Raw genomic sequence first — 20764 nt, forward strand, 5'->3', positions numbered from 1 at the left:
TGAGATCTTTGGTGAAAAACAGAATATGAGAGGAAAACACACAGTCAGGCCTGATTTCCTGATGGCCAATCTGGTGGCTGTGGCTTGAAATCCCAACGTGACACACATACACAAGCACACAACCTGAACTTTCACACACATTTATCAGAACTTGGAGTGAGCTTTAGATCTTATAGAGTTCAGGTTCATCTGTACAAGGAAGGATTTTTTTTCCATTGTCTCATGTTTGTTGCTCCTGATATTATGTTGTCTTTTAGCGATAGTCATCATAATATGAATGAAATAATAAAACAACTTTTTTCTAGTTAGCCTGTCATGCTTAAACTTCACTGTCCACAAAATGGTGTGTGTGCCGGACTGCTTCTTGGGCTCTGGGAGGACTGATGTGCTCATGTACTGCTCAGAGTTTCTACTATTATTGACTGCAGTGAACAATGAATTTAAGTTATAGACCAACGATGTGGTGCTTTTCTTGGGGAGTTATATAGAATAAGCACTTCTGTTAACAGTTGGACTAGTAAGTTTGTTCATGTATTAAAGTAGTCTAACCAGAGAAAACAAAAAACATGGACAAAGATTCCCTGTCAGAAAAATGAAGCCACTGCAGAAGTGCCTTAAAAACTGCATTCTGTCTTAAAGCCACCAGATGGCGATAGCTGGGGTTGCAAACAAACGTCCAGCCCGAGCCTTTTCCCTCCATAGAAAGCTATGGGGGTGGGTGGGGGGGTTGTTGAGGGGGGGGGGGGGAAGACAAGGCTTTCTTTGTTGACCTTTTTGCTCATACCATGTTTTGCTCATTGACTAACAACTTGTCAGTCACAAACCATCTGCCGATGAGTCAGTGGTTTTACACTCAGACCCACCTCTTCTTGTTACATCAGTTTTCTTGCAACCAAGATGTTGATGGCGGAAAACGGTAATCTCGAAACTTCAAAAATGGGAATCCAGACACCACTGGGTGACATCATAGTGGTTATGTCTTTATTACTGTCTATGAGTATAACACTATAATCAGCAAGTTTTAACTAAAAAATAACCAAAAGCAACATTTAAATGAAAATTTAACCGTCTTCCATTTAATCTTTTAAATGTCTTCAAATTTTAAAGAACTAAATAGTCATTTTTAACATAATTGTGTCAGGCCAGGGTCCTTCTGTGTGGAGTTTGCATGTTCTCCCCGTGTTTGTGTGGGTTCTCTCCAGGTACTTCAGCTTCCTCCCACAGTCCAAAAACATGCAGTTAGTGGGGTTAGGTTAATTGGAAACACTAAATTGCCCAATGCGGGAGTAAATGTGAGTGCGAATGGTAGCCCTGTGACAGACTGGCGACCTGTCCAGGGTGTATCCTGCCTCTCACCCTAAGACAGGTGGGATAGGCTCATGATCATGCTTGACTTTGCTTTATTCAGTTGCATAAATTGAAATAAATGAACAATTTCTGGATTCTTTCCTAAAAGATGACCATGAAAGAAGAAAATGAAAATATCCCGCTTATTTATCTCGAATAGTGTCAAGCTCACTGACCATCCTTTGTCATCATCCTCTGCCAGCTCCTCCACGTCCTCCTGTGGACCCTCAGTGATGGCCGATGACAGTTTGGACTTGAAGCTGTTGAGCAGGGCCAGCGTCTACCGTAAAGATCAGACATCATTAAAACACACGTTAAAAACTACAGAATTTACAGTCTATTTCAATTTCAGTAATTTAGTGCAACATATTGTGCCCTCTTGCCTGTTCTTCTCTGCTTGAGCCTTTTTTCAGTTTTCGGTTCTTGAGCCCTTCATATTTCTTTCTTCCCTCCAAGTACTCAGCCACAGCTTCACTGGTTGGCTTTTTCTCCACTTTAGAGAGTCAAAAGAGACAAAGTAGACAGCTGTTATAGCAGCAAAGCAAGAAATCAGACAAATCTTAACTAACAACTTGAGAAATCTCTGCATGTCCGTACTTCCAACTGTTCTTTACCTATCTCAACAACTGTTTATCCAAACCACTTCAAGGTTGCAGGCTGTGTTGCCAAGGAAATGAGTTAAGTGCACTGCCAAGTTTGAGCTTGTTTGGATGAGCGACTCTCTGGCCTGAGGGAGCCAGAATGAAAGCCGGCCAAGAAGTTTTAACTTTTACAAAATTACATTATTTGGATGGTCTAAAATTCAAACTGGTTCATGCAAAGATAACTGGAGAGGTTTTTAATAATAGTCTTTGTCTTTGGTTTCGTCTTTTTGACCACTTGTAAAACTGTTCCTAAACTGAATAGAATTCAGGGATGTTTTACCAGATTTAAAATAAATGAATAAATATTTATTTTTAGATGTTCAGTTTTAAGTGTAATTAACTGCTACTTAACAAACAACAGGTAAAAAAAAAACTAAAAAACCCCCCAAAAAACAGAACAAGAGCAGCAAGAAAACATAAAAGGAAAAGCCTTCACAGATGCTGCTGTACATGCTCCATGACAATGATTGCCAGAAAACTGAAAAGATAGTCCGTCCACCTCAGACTGTCATGCTCTGTACGTATCCATGCTATTGCTCACCATCACAGCGAAGGAATAAAATAATCATCCCTCATTTTTTTCCTGATCAAAGATGACATACGTAACGAGCCTTAAGATTTAACCGAGTCAGTTAAATTTTAGCACAGATTAGAGCAAGTGTGAACATATTCAGCTGATTTGAGAGAAGTGAAGGTCACTTAACTGGTCCTACTGAAATATTATCAAGGAATTAAAAAAATCTATTATTATTATTTTTTAATGATTATAGAAGGTGACAAATGTAAGGAAAATAGTGGTTTGCACCATCTCCAAGTGTCTGAACCTGTTTGAAAGGACTGAACAGGAGTACATTTTAAAAATATTTTTTAAATTAAGCAGTTTATTTGAAGATCAAAAGCTCTTTTTAAACTTTTGAATTCAAATAAGAAAAAGAGACTCATTATTTTATTGTTTTATTATTAGCATATCCTCCAGTTGATAATGAAACTATAAACGTCAAAATGTTGAATAAATGTCAAAATACTGCACTGACTGTACTTAACAGCCTTTGTTGACTACATACAGAAACTGATACAACTGTTAGGCTACTTCAAAATATACTAGACTAAATTATAACGTATGTGGAGCTTGACTTGCAGGAGTCGGAGATTCTTTAGCTAATCATCGCTGGTCTCTAATGTGGAAATAAAGCTGCACTGAAAAGAAGAGGATTAATCATGTTGTTGATTCATTCTTTTTTGCTTTTTTTCTGTTTCACATCACTGGCTGGACAAAACCCATGAAGTGAAAAAAAAAAACACTTAATAAAGCTTCTGAAATGTAAATATTTTTATTTTTCTATGTTTTGTCTAATTTACAGACATAAAATATAAGTGAGAGCACAACCAACTGAACTAACTGACAATGAAGATATTCCTTAGTTTCATCTCTAATACAAATAAAAGGAAGGAAACTAGACTGTAGCCGTCTAGTGCAACAGATGTACTGTATGAGCTGTGTGTGTCACAAAGTACAGACAGAGAGGGTAAAATCACAGTATGCTGGGAATACTTTTCCACCAAACTGTCCTCTCTGCAGTATGTGTGAAAAATTCTCTCATCGTGAATAGGAGAGACAATCAGCGTGCTGACATCTGTGTCTCATGCAGTTAATGTGCTTCTGTAAATCTCAGAGTTCAGGCGTACAGTCTGTGAAGTCACAGAGTGGCAGACAGTGAGCACAGTCTGCTGGCTGTCTGAGCACTTTCTTTCCACAACAAAATGTGATGTCACACACAGACACAAGCCCCAGATCACCGTCACCTCACTCGCCAAGCTGTGCCACTCCTGACTGGATGCTCTGACATATTCAGCTGCACTAAATAAATGATGCAACAGAGAAAACACACGAGGCCCCTGCTTGTCATTTAGGAGAGAGCTGCTATTTTATGAGTTCATGAGACAACATATTTCCCAAAATAAACTAACAGAACAACAAAGAACTTAAGGCAGGCATATGAACCAGACCTTACTGAAAAGCTTGTTTAGATGACCCAAGCATGCACAACTAACTAGAGACTATACCAACTGAAACCCTTAAATATCCTCCTGAGAACCAGGCTGTTCATTTATGTCCTCTGTAATGGATATTTGTTTTTGGTCTATATCTTTTGACTTATTTCAGGTAACCTTCTAAGTCCCAAAGTACTAAATAGAGGAGCTTTCCATTGATATCACATGTGTTTGGGTGGCCTCTTTTAGCTGTAAAAGAAGAAAGAAATCACAAAAAAGTGCAATGGGGAGATTCCTTTTTCCTTGGTTCTCAGGAGGATATGATTAAAAAAAAATAGAATAACAAACTGGACAGGTCATGTTTCATGTAAGTAATTGGTCAATCTTGGTTTGAATAAAAGACAAATACAAAATGTGTTATAACTACAAAAAAAAAAAAAAAGACAAGACAAGACATTGCCCTCCCTGGGCCTGGGTCTGCTGAAGATTTTATCTTGTTAAAAGGGAATTTTTCCTTCTCACTGTCACCAACTGCTCAAAGGGAGTTGTCTGATGTTTCTCTCTTTACTTTACAATATAAAGCACCTTGAGGTAACTGTTGTTGTGATTTGGTGCTATACAAACAAAAACTGAACTGAATAATGTAACTTGCTTCGTGGTACAGTACAGCTGATTCAAGAAGTGAGTGCTTCAGTTTTGGTGAGTGAAATTCTGGTGGATCCTTTGCAAATAACTCCAAATAAGAAATCACTTAATTTCCAAACCAAATGCACACAGATCACAAAAAAAGGGGGGAAAAAATCAAAGTATAACACTTTCCCCCACTTGACTGGTGTCATTACTGAAGTCTGTTGTGCTGCTTAGAGGGGCCGCCCTTTTTCTGACTTGATTTATGACACAAACACGTGATCTTCCTCCATCTCTTGCCCAGTCACCTCTGCTGCAATCTATGACATGCCGGATGCTGACTGATGATGCCCTGAGGTCATGCACGAAGAACACACATCCCTTCTCCAGCTGTTGTCACTGACTATTCCTGAGTTTGATGACATTTTAAATTATATTCCTCCCCTTTCCTGTCACCTGGGATCTAGAGAGCTACAAATCAAGCTGCTGTTATAGCAACCGAGGTGTGTTGTGGACGACAAACGCCCCTTTCACAGGATCAAGTTTTCCCCATTCTCTGTTAAACAATCAGGAGTTTTTAACAAAGTCAAAGTGGCACAATAAGAAGTAACAAATAAAGGTAGTTAAACGGAGTAAACTGTGTAAACTTAAAAGCTGCTCTGCTGATTGTTTAAAAAGAAACACAAAACAACCTCTCTGAAATGAATTTTTAGATGGCTTTGTGTTGCTGTTGTATAGATGCATGACACATGCCTTCCTAAAGTAACCACAATTCAGTGATATACTGCCTTTTGTAATTCATATAGAGGATCATCATTTAGCCTGGAGAAATAGTTTGTTGCTTTATAAGAAAGCCCTCCGCAAAGCCAGAACAGCTTACTACTCATCACTGATTGAAGAAAATAAGAACAACCCCAGGTTTCTCTTCAGCACTGTAGCCAGGCTGACAAAAAGTCAGAGCTCTTTTGAGCCAACCATCCCTTTAACGTTAACTAGTGATGACTTCATGAACTTCTTCACAAATAAAATTTTTATCATTAGAGAAAAAATTACCAATAATCATCCCACAGATGTAATATTATCTACAGCTACTCTTAGTACCATTGATGTTAAGTTAGACTCTTTTTCTCCAATTGATCTTTCTGAGTTAACTTCAATAATTACTTCCTCCAAACCATCAACGTGTCTTTTAGACCCCATTCCTACAAAACTGCTCAAAGAAGTCCTGCCATTAATTAATTCTTCGATCTTAAATATGACCAACCTATCTCTAATAATCGGCTATGTACCACAGGCCTTCAAGGTGGCTGCAGTTAAACCTTTACTCAAAAAGCCATCTCTAGACCCAGCAGTCTTAGCTAATTATAGGCCAATCTCCAACCTTCCTTTCATATCAAAAATCCTTGAAAGAGTAGTTGTCAAACAGCTAACAGATCATCTGCAGAGGAATGGTTTATTTGAAGAGTTTCAGTCAGGTTTCAGAGCTCAGCACAGCACAGAAACAGCTTTAGTGAAGGTTACAAATGATCTTCTTATGGCCTCTGACAGTGGACTCATCTCTGTGCTTGTCCTTCTTGACCTTAGTGCAGCATTCGATACTGTTGACCATAATATCCTATTAGAGCGATTAGAACATACTGTAGGTATTACAGGTATTGCACTGCAGTGGTTTGTATCATATCTATCTAATAGACTCCAATTTGTGCATGTAAATGGAGAGTCCTCTTCACACACTGAGGTTAATTATGGAGTTCCACAGGGTTCAGTGCTAGGACCAATTCTGTTTACATTATACATGCTTCCCTTAGGCAGCATCATTAGAAGACATAGCATACATTTTCATTGCTATGCAGATGACACCCAGCTCTATCTGTCCATGAAGCCAGATAACACACACCAATTAGTTAAACTGCAGGAATGTCTTAAAGACATAAAGACTTGGATGGCCACTAACTTTCTGCTTCTTAACTCAGATAAAACTGAGGTCATTGTACTCGGCGCTGAAAAGCTTAGAAATATGGTATCTAACCAGATTCTTACTCTGGATGGCATTACCTTGGCCTCCAGTAACACTGTGAGGAACCTTGGAGTCATTTTTGACCAGGATATGTCCTTCAACGCACATATTAAACAAATATGTAAGACTGCGTTCTTCCATTTGCGCAACATCTCTAAAATTAGAAATATCCTGTCTCAGAGTGACGCTGAAAAACTAGTTCATGCATTTATTACTTCCAGGCTGGACTACTGCAATTTATTATTATCGGGATGTCCAAAAAACTCACTGAAAAGCCTTCAGCTAATCCAAAATGCTGCAGCAAGAGTACTGACAGGGACTAGAAAGAGAGAGCATATTTCTCCTGTTTTGGCTTCCCTTCATTGGCTTCCTGTTAAATCCAGAATTGAATTCAAAATCCTGCTCCTCACATACAAGGTCTTAAATAATCAGGCCCCATCTTATCTTAACGACCTTGTAGTACCATATCACCCTATTAGAGCACTTCGCTCCCGCTCTGCAGGCCTACTTGTTGTTCCTAGAGTATTTAAAAGTAGAATGGGAGGGAGAGCCTTCAGTTTTCAGGCCCCTCTTCTGTGGAACCAGCTTCCAGTTTGGATTCGGGAGACAGACACTATCTCTACTTTTAAGATTAGGCTTAAAACTTTCCTTTTTGCTAAAGCATATAGTTAGGGCTGGACCAGGTGACCCTGAATCCTCCCTTAGTTATGCTGCAATAGATGTAGGCTGCCGGGGGATTCCCATGATGCATTGAGTTTTTCCTTTCCAGTCACCTTTCTCGCTCACTATGTATTAACAGACCTCTCTGTGTTGAATCATATCTGTTATTAACCTCTGTCTCTCTTCCACAGCATGTCTTTTATCCTGTCTTCCTTCTCTCACCCCAACCGGTCGCAGCAGATGGCCGCCCCTCCCTGAGCCTGGTTCTGCCGGAGGTTTCTTCCTGTTAAAAGGGAGTTTTTCCTTCCCACTGTCGTCAAAGTGCTTGCTCATAGGGGGTCATATGACTGTTGGGTTTTTCTCTGTATCTATGAAGCGCCTTGAGGCGACTTTTGTTGTGATTTGGCGCTATATAAATAAAATTGAATTGAATTGAATTGAATAAACAAAATAAGCAAGACATTACAAAAACTAAAGGGACTCCATCATTAAGAGTCCATGCAAGAAGTGATGTGCTTGTGATTTACTTGCATCACTTTGTAGCTGATGATTGGTAACTAGTGGACATCCCAGGCTCCTGTTGCCTAGGTAACGTTCTAATTTATACTACTCTATCATATGTCCCCTACTGGCAGGTTTCAGAGTCGTTGGCAATTCAGATTCAATTCCCTGACTTGCATTGCTCTGTACCTGCTGGTTGCTAGCAAACATTTTTGTCTCGAGTTGCCTAGGTAACCCTCTAATTGGCAGTAGGTTCAATCGCTTGTCTCAAAGCAGAGAAATTTTTAAGTGGCTACATAATGTTTCTAGTGGTTATGTTGCCCGTTGTCACTGAATGTTATCAGTTTTCTGTGTCCTCTGGTCACCATGTTGTACTTGTACTTGCTTCCTGGGTGTCATTAAGATGACATAATTTGATCGCATGCTATCAAATTAGGAAAATTTCTGACTAAAAAAAAAAAACAAGGCAATAAGTTACCTTATTTTATCTGAGCAGCGCTTTTGGGGGTTTAAAGTGGATGAAAATACCAAAGATGTGTTTTGTAAAAACAATCAAGCTGGTCTAAGACTCCCAGTTGATCTGCTGAGCAGTTAAAATAATAATTCCAATCACAGTATTTGGGATTTCATATAGCATTCAATTGATACATGTCCTAAAAATGAACAACATGACTGACAAGGCACCAGTGTAATACAATGCCAGGAATACACACGCAGACCTGTATAATATCTAAGTGGGATAAAGTATGCTGCCACATCATTTTAGAGGGTTTTGAATGGACAGTAGTTTCAGAATGCCTCTCTTATTTTTGGCTCTGGTACCCAGTGGTCATGCCAAGAAAGAGAAATCCAGACTGCAGGAACATGCTATAATTTCTGTGAAAGCTGAAGAGAAAACTGAAGTGATGATTGTGATGAACTAAACTGTGTGTTAAAGGTGAATTCTGAAGAGACGGTTTGCATTTCAGGCCAATCAAGTTTAATGCCAGGCACAGCGGTGAGTGAGGATAATGAATGGACACAGAATGACATCAGGCAGGCATGCAGATCAAGAATCATATACACACTGTTGGTATATTACAGGCTGAAGAATATGCATTTAATAATATTTTAACTGCCTTGTAAGTGATAGTAAACTGATCATCTCTAGGACTTTCCACTGTCAGCTGCAGAAAATGGGAATTTGGAGATGCCATCATGACTTTCCTGTTTTGCCATATCTCAGATGACATAATTTACCAAGAACATATCTAGTGGATTATATGACAACCCCCCCCCCCCCCCCCCCGATGATTTGTTACAGATGCAAAATAATTTAAACAAGCATCATGTGGTCACTGAGTCAGCACTGACCAATTAAAGAGACATGTGAGCGAATGGCACCAGACGCTGACCTTCACAAAGTGGTCAAAGCAGAATCAGGAGAAAATTTTTAGCTTAAAGGGATGGCATTGTCTCTGTGTGTGTGTGTGTGTGTGTGTGTGTGCGTAGCCCTTATTGCTGCACAGCTTCTCCAGTGAGATGAGATAAAACAAAAACCTCACCACAGTGCTCGTCTGTGGCTGAGTGGAGTTACAAGATTTACTGCATTTAAGCAGACATCCGTCTCCCCTGCAGCGGCCATTGGCCCGTGACATCTATCCATTCCATTTAATGGAATTAACTTTTGTTTCCAACACAAAAATGTAACGAGGAACTCTTTAAAAGAAACCCCTGCCTCTGGCTAAGCTGACAGGAAAGAACAAAACAAAGGCCCCTGGCTGAATTTAAATACCTTGTAAGATAATAGAGGAGCCTAGGCTACTCGCCATTAGGTATAACAATGCAAGGCTGCTACTGTCTCAACACCTGAATCAATAAGTGGATTTTTTAGTGAGTGTTAGAATAAAGATATAATTGAGAGCAACACAAATTTAGAGGGAGCAAAAGAATTGTAGTTATGATAGTATTGGAGTACAACATAGTGACTGCATCTTGTCCTCTTAAATCTAAAATCATGCCGCCAATTGGCAGCAAATAAACATTAGGGTCTGTGTCTCTACTTAAAAGCATGACTCCATCAGTGTTTGTGGAGACAAAAACAATGTTTGAGCAACAAGAGCTCTTCGTGGACTTTTGTAAATTTTGGCTGGTGGTAATCCCACACTTAGGCTGCTCCCTGCAGACACCCCCTGTAAACCACTTTGTTTTGTTGCACAAAAACGCACACAACCTCAGGCTAACCTCTGTGTCTGAGTGGTTTTTGTAATTCTCAAAAATGCGTTTCAGCGTCAGCAAAAATCCAGTGATTGACGGCATTATGACAGACTGGAGTGTGGTGAAGACCAGAGGAGATTTGGGGGCAGATTTGTACAGAATTTAGTTGGGCCAAAGCTGCAAACTAACAAACACATTGGGTTTGATGTGCAACCATGGCGGCCACTCAACAATTTTTACCCATGCAATTTTCAGAAAGCTTCAACACAAAAATGCAGGCCGTTTAGGTGGGGGGGGGGGGGGGGGGGGGGAATAGACGTCTGCAACTAATTGACAAAATCAGAGGGTTGCCTGTCTCAGTGTCCATTAGCAGAGAATGTAGCACAGACCACCCTCCTAGAGACTTACTTCACACTTAGATCTACTTTTAAAGATCATTAAAAGAAACCCTAAACCTATAAATATATATTATATACATATAATATACACCCACTATATCATCTGCCACCAATAAATTTAAAATATAATGGGTTACACCAGGACACTTAAGAGTGCATGTAGGGGATTAAACATTTGCACACATACCCTCCTTGACTTCATCTTTTGCAGGTTTTGAACTTTCTTCTTTTCTTTGCTTTATGGCCTGCAGTTCTTTCTTCAACTGTCGCGCCTCTTTCCGTAATTCATCACTGTAAATGGAGAAATACAGTTTTGAGATCATAAACTCAACATATACATCTGTTATAAAAGGAATACACTTGTTAACAGACAAGAAGAATCCCAGAGCGGCAGGCCCAAAGAAAAAAGTCATCCATTACAAACAAGAAGAGAATAGTTTGAACAGACATTTGGCTCCACTGGCTTCATCGCAAAACAAACACAAGGCATACATTTTTTTTTATGTTTTAAGAATATTAAATGTCTTTATAAACAAGTTGCTACTTGTCATTATGGTGGGCACATAAACGAAACACAGAATAAAGAAGGCACATGGAAAAGCTGGTGTTGGTTCAGTAAACAGAAAACACTTTCCTCGAGAGTTTGTGCCCTTAGTTGCTTGTTTGAAGTCTTACTGAATACAACATGATGTTCACTTTTTAAATTATAGTTCCCATTTAGAGTCAAACAAGACGCTAGCCTGCAAACGACCAGTGTCCCCCGATTTCTCATTCAAATCGGTTCTTCGCTCATCTGATCGCTTTTCAAAACATCCAAGTGGTGACAGCCAAATCACTCAACTTGACACTTCAAACAGGACTTCACTAACCAGTGGATGATGTCACAGTGGGTATTACCCATCTTTTTATTGTGGTCAAGACCAAAGTGGAGAGAGGCGAGTCTTTGGTCTCAAGTGAAGATCAGGAACTCAAAAATTAAATCCCAGGTTGATTTAGACACTTTCCAAGTCAAGTCACAGGTAATCACTAACAAGAACCATGTCAAAGCCAGTCAGTCTAAAGCCAAAATCATCTTCCTCTTTTTTCGACTGCTTCCTTTAGAGATCTGCTTGCATCTCACCCTATCACTTGCATCCTCCCCTGTCACACCAACCAGCTGCATGCCTGATGTAGTGCATGCCCTTCACTACATCCATGAACTTCCTTCAGGTCCCTCTCATTTCTTCCTGCCCGGCAGCTCCATCTTCAACATCCTATGTGTGTAATATATTCAGTCTCTCTCCTTGACACATGTTCTAAATGTCTCACTCTCTAACTTTGTCTCCAAACCGCTCAACCTGAGCTGCTCAAGAACCAAAGCTGTGTTTCAGACCATAAACTCATCCCTTTTGCGATATAAACGGAAAGTGATGAATCTCTGGGGTTGGTTTTTAAAACTGAGTTACAGTACTTTTTTTTTTTTGGCAATCTAAAGCTAAATTTGACCTCAACAAAATTTGTTAATGAGGTCAGTATCATGTTCATATTTGTACAAAAAAGCATGCACATAATTAATTTGCATATAAATCAGAGCACTACACAAGTTGTATGAAGTTAAATATGAATGTTTTTCGATACATAAAATACACAATGCTCTGAGTGGCAGAAGTAATAAAAAACTTTATACTTCCTCCGCTCAAGTGGCACTGCAATAACTATCCCAGGCACTCCTCTCCTGGCTAGCCACCCTTGTAAAACCTTTAACTGGATGACAGAGGCAGGCCAAGGCACATCCTCACTTCCTTAACTCCAAGGTGGTGTCCTTTTTGGCAGGCGGCCTGAAGCCCAGCTCATACAAGGCCAGCAATGCTGATTATTGTTCCCCATCATATGACTGAGACTTCTGCCAGTTACAGAGCAGATATGTTATGTTAAGAAATGATAATATTTTTGTACTGCCTGACAGCTCTGTTTTCATCCCATTCACTTGCAGAGCCACAAAGCACAGGTAAGCTGCACAGTCTGGGCCCCTGGCCTAGAAACATCTGAGGCATCTCCAGACCAAACAATGGCTGCTTTTGTTTCCTACATCTGCTTTTCTGGACAGACATTCATTTATATCCTTTCTCTTTCCTTTTATGTGGAACTTTGATTCTTGTGTTTGTAGCTAGTGCTATATTTGTTTAATTCTCTGACATTGTCTGTGGCAAAGTACTGAGGCATCAAACTGAGTGATATTTTAACTGTAAGTGGCTCAGCAAATATTAACAGCTGTGTCTGACTTGATGTCATGTCTCTTCCTTGTTAGCTTTCCTGGTTCTTCTGAGGATACACATAAGGAATCAGTCAGACATACAGTTGTTAGTCCTCTGTTTTCCTGAAGAAAAAAAATAGCTTCAGCTGAATCCAAACTAAGTTGCCAAGGGTAGAAACTGGTTGGCAGACACTGCCTATGCGAGGAAGTTGCTTGCTCAGCTCAATCTACAGAAGAATCAATAACAACAAACCTCTTTTCTAAGACATATTTTACATAAAGCATTGTAATGCGACACAGATGTGAAAACCCATAGGTGGGCAAAGAACGTAATAATTTGAAGACTCCAGCTGCTATTCACACTCCCACATGATGAATGGGTTTTTGTCTCTCTGGTGGTACTCTTTGATTAAAATGATAGCAGAAAACTCTCCATCCACGTTACTGCAGAATTACTGCAGTAGGTGGCCAGTTAACTATTTCGTTTTTTTAAGGTGATGAAGGCAGCAACAAACCTTTTTAATACCAACTGTCAGATTTAACAAAGATTGTGCAAATGCAAGCTGAGCTCCAATAATTTAATATTGCACTTTCATTAAGATGTTTTAAAAAAAAGTCACACACACACAACGAAAGAGGGTTTAACAGCCTTACTAGTAGTACAGATCAAGTTTCAAAAACATGCTTGATCCTGCTCTTCCCATTTATGCAATGTTCTAGCAATTTTTTGTACTTCTTGGTAACAATTTTAAAACTTGTCTGCTACCATCTGATACGATTTGGGTACAATGGCTAATACTTAATAATATTGGTATTGAATGTAGCCAGGGACTAAGACTTTTGTTCCGTGTATTGACTATTTCACCGGTACTGTCTAACCATATTCAGTAAAGGCATGCAAGGATTGAAGGATGCTGGTGCTAGGATTGCTAATGTTTATCAAGTTAAAAAATATTAGACCTTTTAATTGAAATTAGCTGCTGCTGTGGACACTGAAACATCACAGGGTTGACCAGCTGAAGATTGAGGTTTTAGCCTCTTTAGCCAAACACTCAAAAAAGTGAATTTGGGTGGTTGTTACATTTAGAAGAGTCTAAATTGTAATTTAATTAGTGCTGTCAGCGTTAATCTTGCTAAAATGACATTAACGCCATAACTGCATTAACGCGGCAAATCTCCGTTAACAATTGCGGATTGCCCCGTGCATGGGGCTGCACTGCGTCAACATGTTACCGCGGTTAGCTTGCCGCGTTAATGCAGTTATGGCGTTAACGTCATTTTAGCAAGATTAACGCTGATGGCACAAAATTTGATCAAAATTATTTTATGTTTCTATGGTGACTCATATAAGATCTTGTTGAAATGACATGATACAGTCTTGCAGGAGTGGTTAGTTGCCTGGACACGATACCACAAGATCACATGCGATTTCAAACCAAAAGAAAATCACTGAGGTTATAAGAGGCAGAAAAGCCTACACACACCACGTGTATGCCATCATTATTGTATATCGACAAAAAAAAAAAAAAAAAAAAAAAAAAATATATATATATAAAAAAAAAATCTATATCTATCTATATCTTTCCTTGTTATTGTGTACTTGTTGTAAATAATCATTGACAGCTCGGTGGTGCGCTGCTTAGCACTGTTGCCTCACAAGAAGAAGGTCCTGAGTTCAAATCAACCATCTGGCCTGCATGGCTTGCATGGGTTCTCTCCGGATACTCTGACTTCCTCCCACAATCCAAAGACATGCAGTTAGTGGGGTTAGGTTAAATGGTAATTCTAAATTATCCATAAGTGTCAATGTGACTGGAAATTGTTCTCTGTGTTAGCCCTGTGATAGACTGGCAAGTTTTATGTTATCCAGAATTTTTTTTAACATTTCAAAAAATAACTCTTTAAATGAACTTAATCATGGAAAGGATTTCAGCATTAATAAATGGCTTTTTATTAGCAGCAACTACTTTTGTTGGACTAATGTAATTTGCATGGGTTAAACTAAGTTGGACTCAACTGCATTAAATAAGTTGATTCATCATTAATGAATTATGGTCCAAGTTAAGTTGGTCCAACTGAAGTACATTAAGTTGGAATAATAGAACTGAATAATGCTAAAATAAAGCAATTTAATCACATGGAAATCCTTTCTAGGATTTATTTAATACTTTTTTTTTGAGTGCACCTAGTCAACACAAATTTACCTGCCTCCAAAAAGTCACATAGGCATGTTGCTTTTTACTAGTTATTGTTATTATTATTATTGTTGTTGTTATTTTACTAGTGGCAGTAGCCATCTTTCACAGCTCACTGAGCTCAGGTGACCATTCTAATAGTAAAGACTTGTTGGCAAAGGCTGTGCAGTACACTATATTATGTTATCCTTATACATAAGCTCCCCATTCATTTAATAGTGAGGAGATTCTGTAGTTTTGGCAGCACTGATGATCATACAGTTGGGATTTCCAAATGCCCTTTAATCTAGTATCTCTTGTGGGTTTTATAGGAACATCATCCCTGACACTTCTCTGGCATTAATGGGCATTAATAGGAAGGATTTTGCAAGCCTATTTTTGAGTAAAGAACACACTGGACTACGTGATCATTTTTGGCCTGCCTTGACATGTTGCCATTAGGAAAACAGGAGATGTATCCAAGGCAACAGCTGAACAATTAGCCCCATAACCATGGTGCCAATAAAGAAAAAAGGGCAGAAAGGACAGGAAAAGCCCCACCAACACCTGTTAGGACACACCTCGGGGCTCAGCAAATTCCTCCCAAGACCCTCACATCATAACACAACAAACTACTCTGTTTCTACACTTGTTGCCCAGTCCGAATCACAATGTTTTGTCTAATGTATGTAAACGCATGTTTTAGTCATAGATTTTTTTTAGGCAGCCAGCATTATCAATGTTAAGATGGACATTTATAACTCAGGTTCAGCAAAAAACAAGGAAAAAAACCCCCAAAAGAAAATAACACTTTAACAACACTTCATTCAGTGCAAGGCAAGAATAACTGAAGAAGAGAATAAAGGACAGACAAAGCACAGGGTAGCTCCTTCTTGTCCCATTTCTGCAAGTCTACCCATCCCTTTACTCAATAAGGCAATCTATTTGCCAGCAGGAGAGACGAATTTAACAATCATTTTAAAAAACAAGGCCAATCGGAGAGGCACTCATCTGTTGTCATTTGTTGCCAGATAAATAGACCAAAACTGGCAGGACTAGATATATTATCAATCTTTTTTGTGACTCCCTACTAGCCCCTGTGGTCTGAGTGTACTTTGGGGCTGCCAGCTACTGTCACTCCTGAAAATTCAAGAAATGTGAAAACCAGAGAGCTGTGGATGATTAACTTTTCATAAAGAAAGCATATGAAGTGATTGGCAGTAGACCAAGTACTCATGATTCCGAACCTTGCATTTAATACTCCAGTGTCTGGCAGGAGTCTGAGGCTGACACAGGAATTTGACAACCTTAAAAATAGTAAAGTGATGACTGTATGGTTCATCAAAAATTCAATAGTTTTTCCAAAATAGACAAGCACGCTGTGCTATCCTTTTTTGGATTTCTTTGTATTCTCAACTTGCCTTCAAATGGCTTTCACGAAATGTAAATACTGACAGAAATCAAACAGTTTTCACTTAAAATGTGGCCACAGCGTGATTAAGATGGGTCAAAAGTATGTCTAAAAGTAAAATTTAACACCTCAGAGTTGTTTAGAGTAAGTACACCACAAGGGTGGCAGCAGCAGCTTCTCTTTGCTACGTTGGATTAAATCCAGTCTAATGACTGAGCAAGTGATGTGGATGAATGTGCTAGAATAACAAGGTGGCTGGGTGAACTCCCCTCGGGGGGCACTCCATGGCTTGGTCAAAAGCCAAGGAGAACTGTGAGCTTGAGTTGAAGAATCTAACCTCAACACAGGAATTTGCAGGATTTTGCAAAGTGATCTAGGTCAACGCAGTGGACCAAGGTTCCTTTTTAGAGCGCTTCACCTGCCTAATTTTTGAAACGATGCTTTAGCCTTCATCTAATCAGTTATGCTGGAAGTAACTCATTAATGTCAAAGATTATTAACTGTATGAATTATACTTAGTTTCACATTTTCTACTTCACTTAAATATTTTGACATAAATGTGCACAGTATCAGATGATGATGCCGATTACAGTCCAAGCCTCACTTTTGCTTTTTATTCACTTTGAATTATATAAAACAAACAAACAAAAAAAACCCCTCAAAACTTCACACATCTTAGATATGCATTGCTGTATGGAACTGTTTCCAGCAAGCAAGTGCCCCATATGGTGCAGACATGCTACAGTGGTCCAGAGATGTGTAAACCTGGCAGTTCCAAAACATACACAACTCTGCTGCCAAGAACTGGATTATCTCAAGCAGGTTTCTGTACAAATGCAGCGCTGAATGCTTTCATGATCTCTGCAACCTTTCCCTGAGAACGCACTGGGTTATGACCAATGACAAGAGACAAGTGCAGCCAATTAATACACAGTGACATACTGTCTGCAGCTTGGTCGGGATAATTAGTGTCTGATGTCTCATTTAAGGTAAACTGTCCACAAAGCTAAGGGAATGCTTTCTTAAGGTGTTTTAAATACTGAAAAGATGTTTGAAATGTGGAAAGAGAAACAGACTCAACGTGGCAGAAGACCAACAAATGAAGAATAGAACTACAGGGGCCGGTCAATTCATTAGTTAGTCAATCAACAGAAAGCGAGTCAGCAACTCGTTTGAAAAATGATTAATCTTTATAGTCGTTTTTCAACTAAAACCTTCTCCGACGTGAAGATTTGGTTTTCCTCTGTTTTATATTAACGTAAACTGACTCTCCCACAAACATTTACTCTCAGGTTTTGGAAAATTGTGGTAACATTTTATAGACTAAACAACTCAACGAATTAAGAAGACATTCACAAGATTAAAACACACACAGCTTTGATTAGAGCACGTGGCAGAGTGCCAGAGGGAACATAGATTTTTCTTTTCTCTCGAGGAGTTTGACACTATGATAACTTGAAATTATATATTATATACAAATTCACTGGTTCCATGTCCTCAGATGAGAATATCTCCTGGTTTTCTTTTATGATGTTCGAATTTCTTTGGGCTGGGAATGTTTGAAAGGAACATTAAACATTAATTTACAGCCAATATAATATACTGATATTGGCATACTCTTATACTGGCTGTAAAACTTTCTTTTTGTAATATAGTACAACACTCAAAAAAGATGCTTGGGTAGCTTCAGAAATAGTGTCATTAAACAGAATGTCCTACAGAATGGCTTCAACTTCTTTGTTTAAAACACACTTAGTATTGTCTGCAACACATGTAGGAGAGTTGCATCACAGAGGAGCAGACAGTAATGCAAAGTCAAGCTAAAGTTAATGAACAATGACCCGCATAGCTTTTCATAAACATATGGGAAAAGCAGAGTATATATATTAAACAAAAACAGTCAATGTGCTGATGAATACATTTTTACTACCCCAAAACTGCTGCTGGCTTTGGGCCCCAAAATCCAGTATTCTTACACTCTAAAGAAAAAAAATCTACATCATAATCAATATTGAAAAGTCACTGTAAATCAGATACTGGATCCTTTATTTTCCTACATTTATTCACACCTAAATACATTTCTATGTATCATGTGTATACACCTACACTAAAAATACACACAAGTCCCTACCAAATGTAATTTTAATTAGAATATTCTATGGATGACATGAAAATGAAAATCTGGAAGACACACTGAATTAAAAAAAAAAAAAGTAATTCCATCTGTATTATTAAGTCACCAAATACACATAAGTGATAACAAGTGGAATAAATAACAGGATGTGCTGTTCTGTCATTATCTTCAGTCTGCTGTAACTAAAAAGCCATTACCAGAAACAGCAGAGGGAGCCAGGCCATGCTGGCAGAAGCAGCTCACCCTGTGTCCCACAGCCATATGGAAGCGTTTTGCTTCCCCAGTCATGCCCCGTCGGGTTTAACAAAAGTGGCGACTACCACATACACTGCTTTTGGGACTTCATTCCGTAGTGTCTTTTATAAAGCACCCCCCCACCCTCCCACTCAAGACAAAGAGGCCCACTTGAAAGAGCAAAGGCACTTGATCAATAGTAACATAAAGGGAGTGTCAAACTGTAAGTGTAAAGGCTTAAAGAGAGGTACCCACAACATCGACTACACAACAAATTGAGGCAAACTCTGGGAGAAATGAATGTGTTTTGATCAATTGTGTCCTTAGTTTTAAAGTTGTATTCACAGGTAAACTATTATTTGGAAACTGAATGCTGAATATGAACAAGTCCAAGCATTTTGCAATGATGGAATATTGCAGTGGAATATCATCTGGATCCTGGAAAGCAACTTAAGACAGTTTTTACATCAAGTCAAAACTATTTTGGATTCATGCACGCTCCTAATTTCATGGTTTTCTCAGCAATAGGGGGAGCTTTGTAAAATTTACTCCGTAAGTCACTACAAACCTGTATCTCTCTCTCTCACATACTCACACTCACACACATAGCAAGTACAAAGGAATTAAATGAAAGACCAAATAGCAGAAGTCATGCAGCAGTGAAGGCCATCAGACAGAATGGAGATTAGTGACTGCTGTTAACATCCTGCCTCCTTTTTCCCAGGTGACTAGATAGCAGTTGGTGTTCTTCCTTGCGGACAAAGTAGCTGAAAGCCCAAAGCAAAGCAACGGTGGGAGAGCAAGCTCACCCTGCAACAATGCCCCCTTTGTCCTGTACTAACACTGTACCTACCAGCCTGCTCTTTGATTCCCTGCCAAGACAAACCACTGTGTTGGGTTACAGTTCTTGTAGCAAAACAATCTGCGCTTGTGTTTAATATACTGCAGTCTGCCTGCATTGGGCTGGCTGTCAGTCAGGGCACGCACACACGCACACACACATCTGACTGGGGGCCCACTCTTTATCCTATTAGCACTAATGAGAGAGGGGTATGTTGATTATGTGTGCTGAGAGCTACCTGTGAAGAGGATATTGTGGAGAGATAACTGTTAAATCACTCTCTCCATTCTCCACAGGTCATTTTCATCCAAATATTATCACACACACCATCACTCTCACCTCCATTGCGCTCACACGGCTGGCTTGGACAGACGTGCTGTTTACTGCTAAGTAAGCAATTTGTGTTGAATGCCAATTTTCCTGCTTCAAAGAGCAGAGTCCTGATGTTGGTCCAGTGAGAAACAACTGAGATGTGCGAGCTTTGGTGTGCGTGTGTGCATGTGTTTGTGAGAATGTATCAAAGTAAGTGGGTGTGTATTGACAGAGCTGGAGGTAATGTAAAAAAACAGGTTAGACTCCACTTCATTGGTGAGAACTAAATAAATCATTTTGGGGAAAAAGTAGGAGAACTGGAGATAAGGACTTCTAGTAGACAATTTTTCTTGAAGAGCCACTGCAAGTTTAGTGTACTTGTCACAAGGAGGCTTTGAAATCAGTTGTTTAATGTCTCTTTGGCTCTGAAGAGAGTTTTGTAACAAGTGAAAAACACTTATCAGTTATACAATATTGGGTATTCTAAGTTTGGGCTTGTGCTTAAAGTTTAAATGTGAAGTTAGCTGTATCATGGGAAAAGGAGGATCTAGTGGTTTGTTTGGAGCTTTTCAGATACTATTGACTAGGACTTTATGGTCTGAAATTTCTGAATTCTGACCTCAAATTTTCTTAAGTTCATCCACCGCTACTCATGAAATCAGGGTGCATGATATTAGTCTTAGTTTCTTAATAAGAACTTCAAACTTCCTACTTCTTCAAGCAGGATGTCTAAAATGTATGGCTTCCAGGTTATATCTAACAGCATAGGAGCAGTAAGATTCTTCAGTCTCTGCTACTTTGATTTAGATCATTCTTTTTAGTCTGTCTTGTGAATCGCCCAACTTCAAATTTCCAATAAAAATTCATAGAGTATTCCCTAAATAGGAGCAGTTTTTCCATAGCTTCAGTTTCTCTCCCTTCATAAAAACTGTATGAGGATGATTCTTCTTTATATCTCGTGTGTGAACTTCACTGATGCTTCTAGTTAGGGCTGCAAATGTTCTGACAGACACACAGCTGTATCCTACAGCTGTCAGCTTTGT

At 39.2% G+C, this 20764-nt stretch overlaps 1 protein-coding gene across 1 annotated transcript in view; it reads right to left on the minus strand.

Annotated features, from left to right (window-relative positions):
* The window catches only part of cwc27 (CWC27 spliceosome associated cyclophilin), a 37856-nt gene that overhangs the window by 9531 nt on the left and 7561 nt on the right, over positions 1–20764 (minus strand). The window contains exons 11-13 of the mRNA XM_085168603.1: positions 10570–10673; positions 1731–1840; positions 1524–1627 (exon numbers count right to left, since the gene is read on the minus strand). Coding sequence (XP_085024729.1) covers positions 1524–1627; positions 1731–1840; positions 10570–10673 — 318 coding nt within the window. The remainder of the gene's footprint in view (positions 1–1523; positions 1628–1730; positions 1841–10569; positions 10674–20764) is intronic.

The sequence above is a fragment of the Neolamprologus multifasciatus genome, chromosome 7 (genome assembly GCF_963576455.1).
Source record: "Neolamprologus multifasciatus chromosome 7, fNeoMul1.2, whole genome shotgun sequence".
NCBI classification, from domain to species: Eukaryota; Metazoa; Chordata; class Actinopteri; order Cichliformes; family Cichlidae; genus Neolamprologus; species Neolamprologus multifasciatus.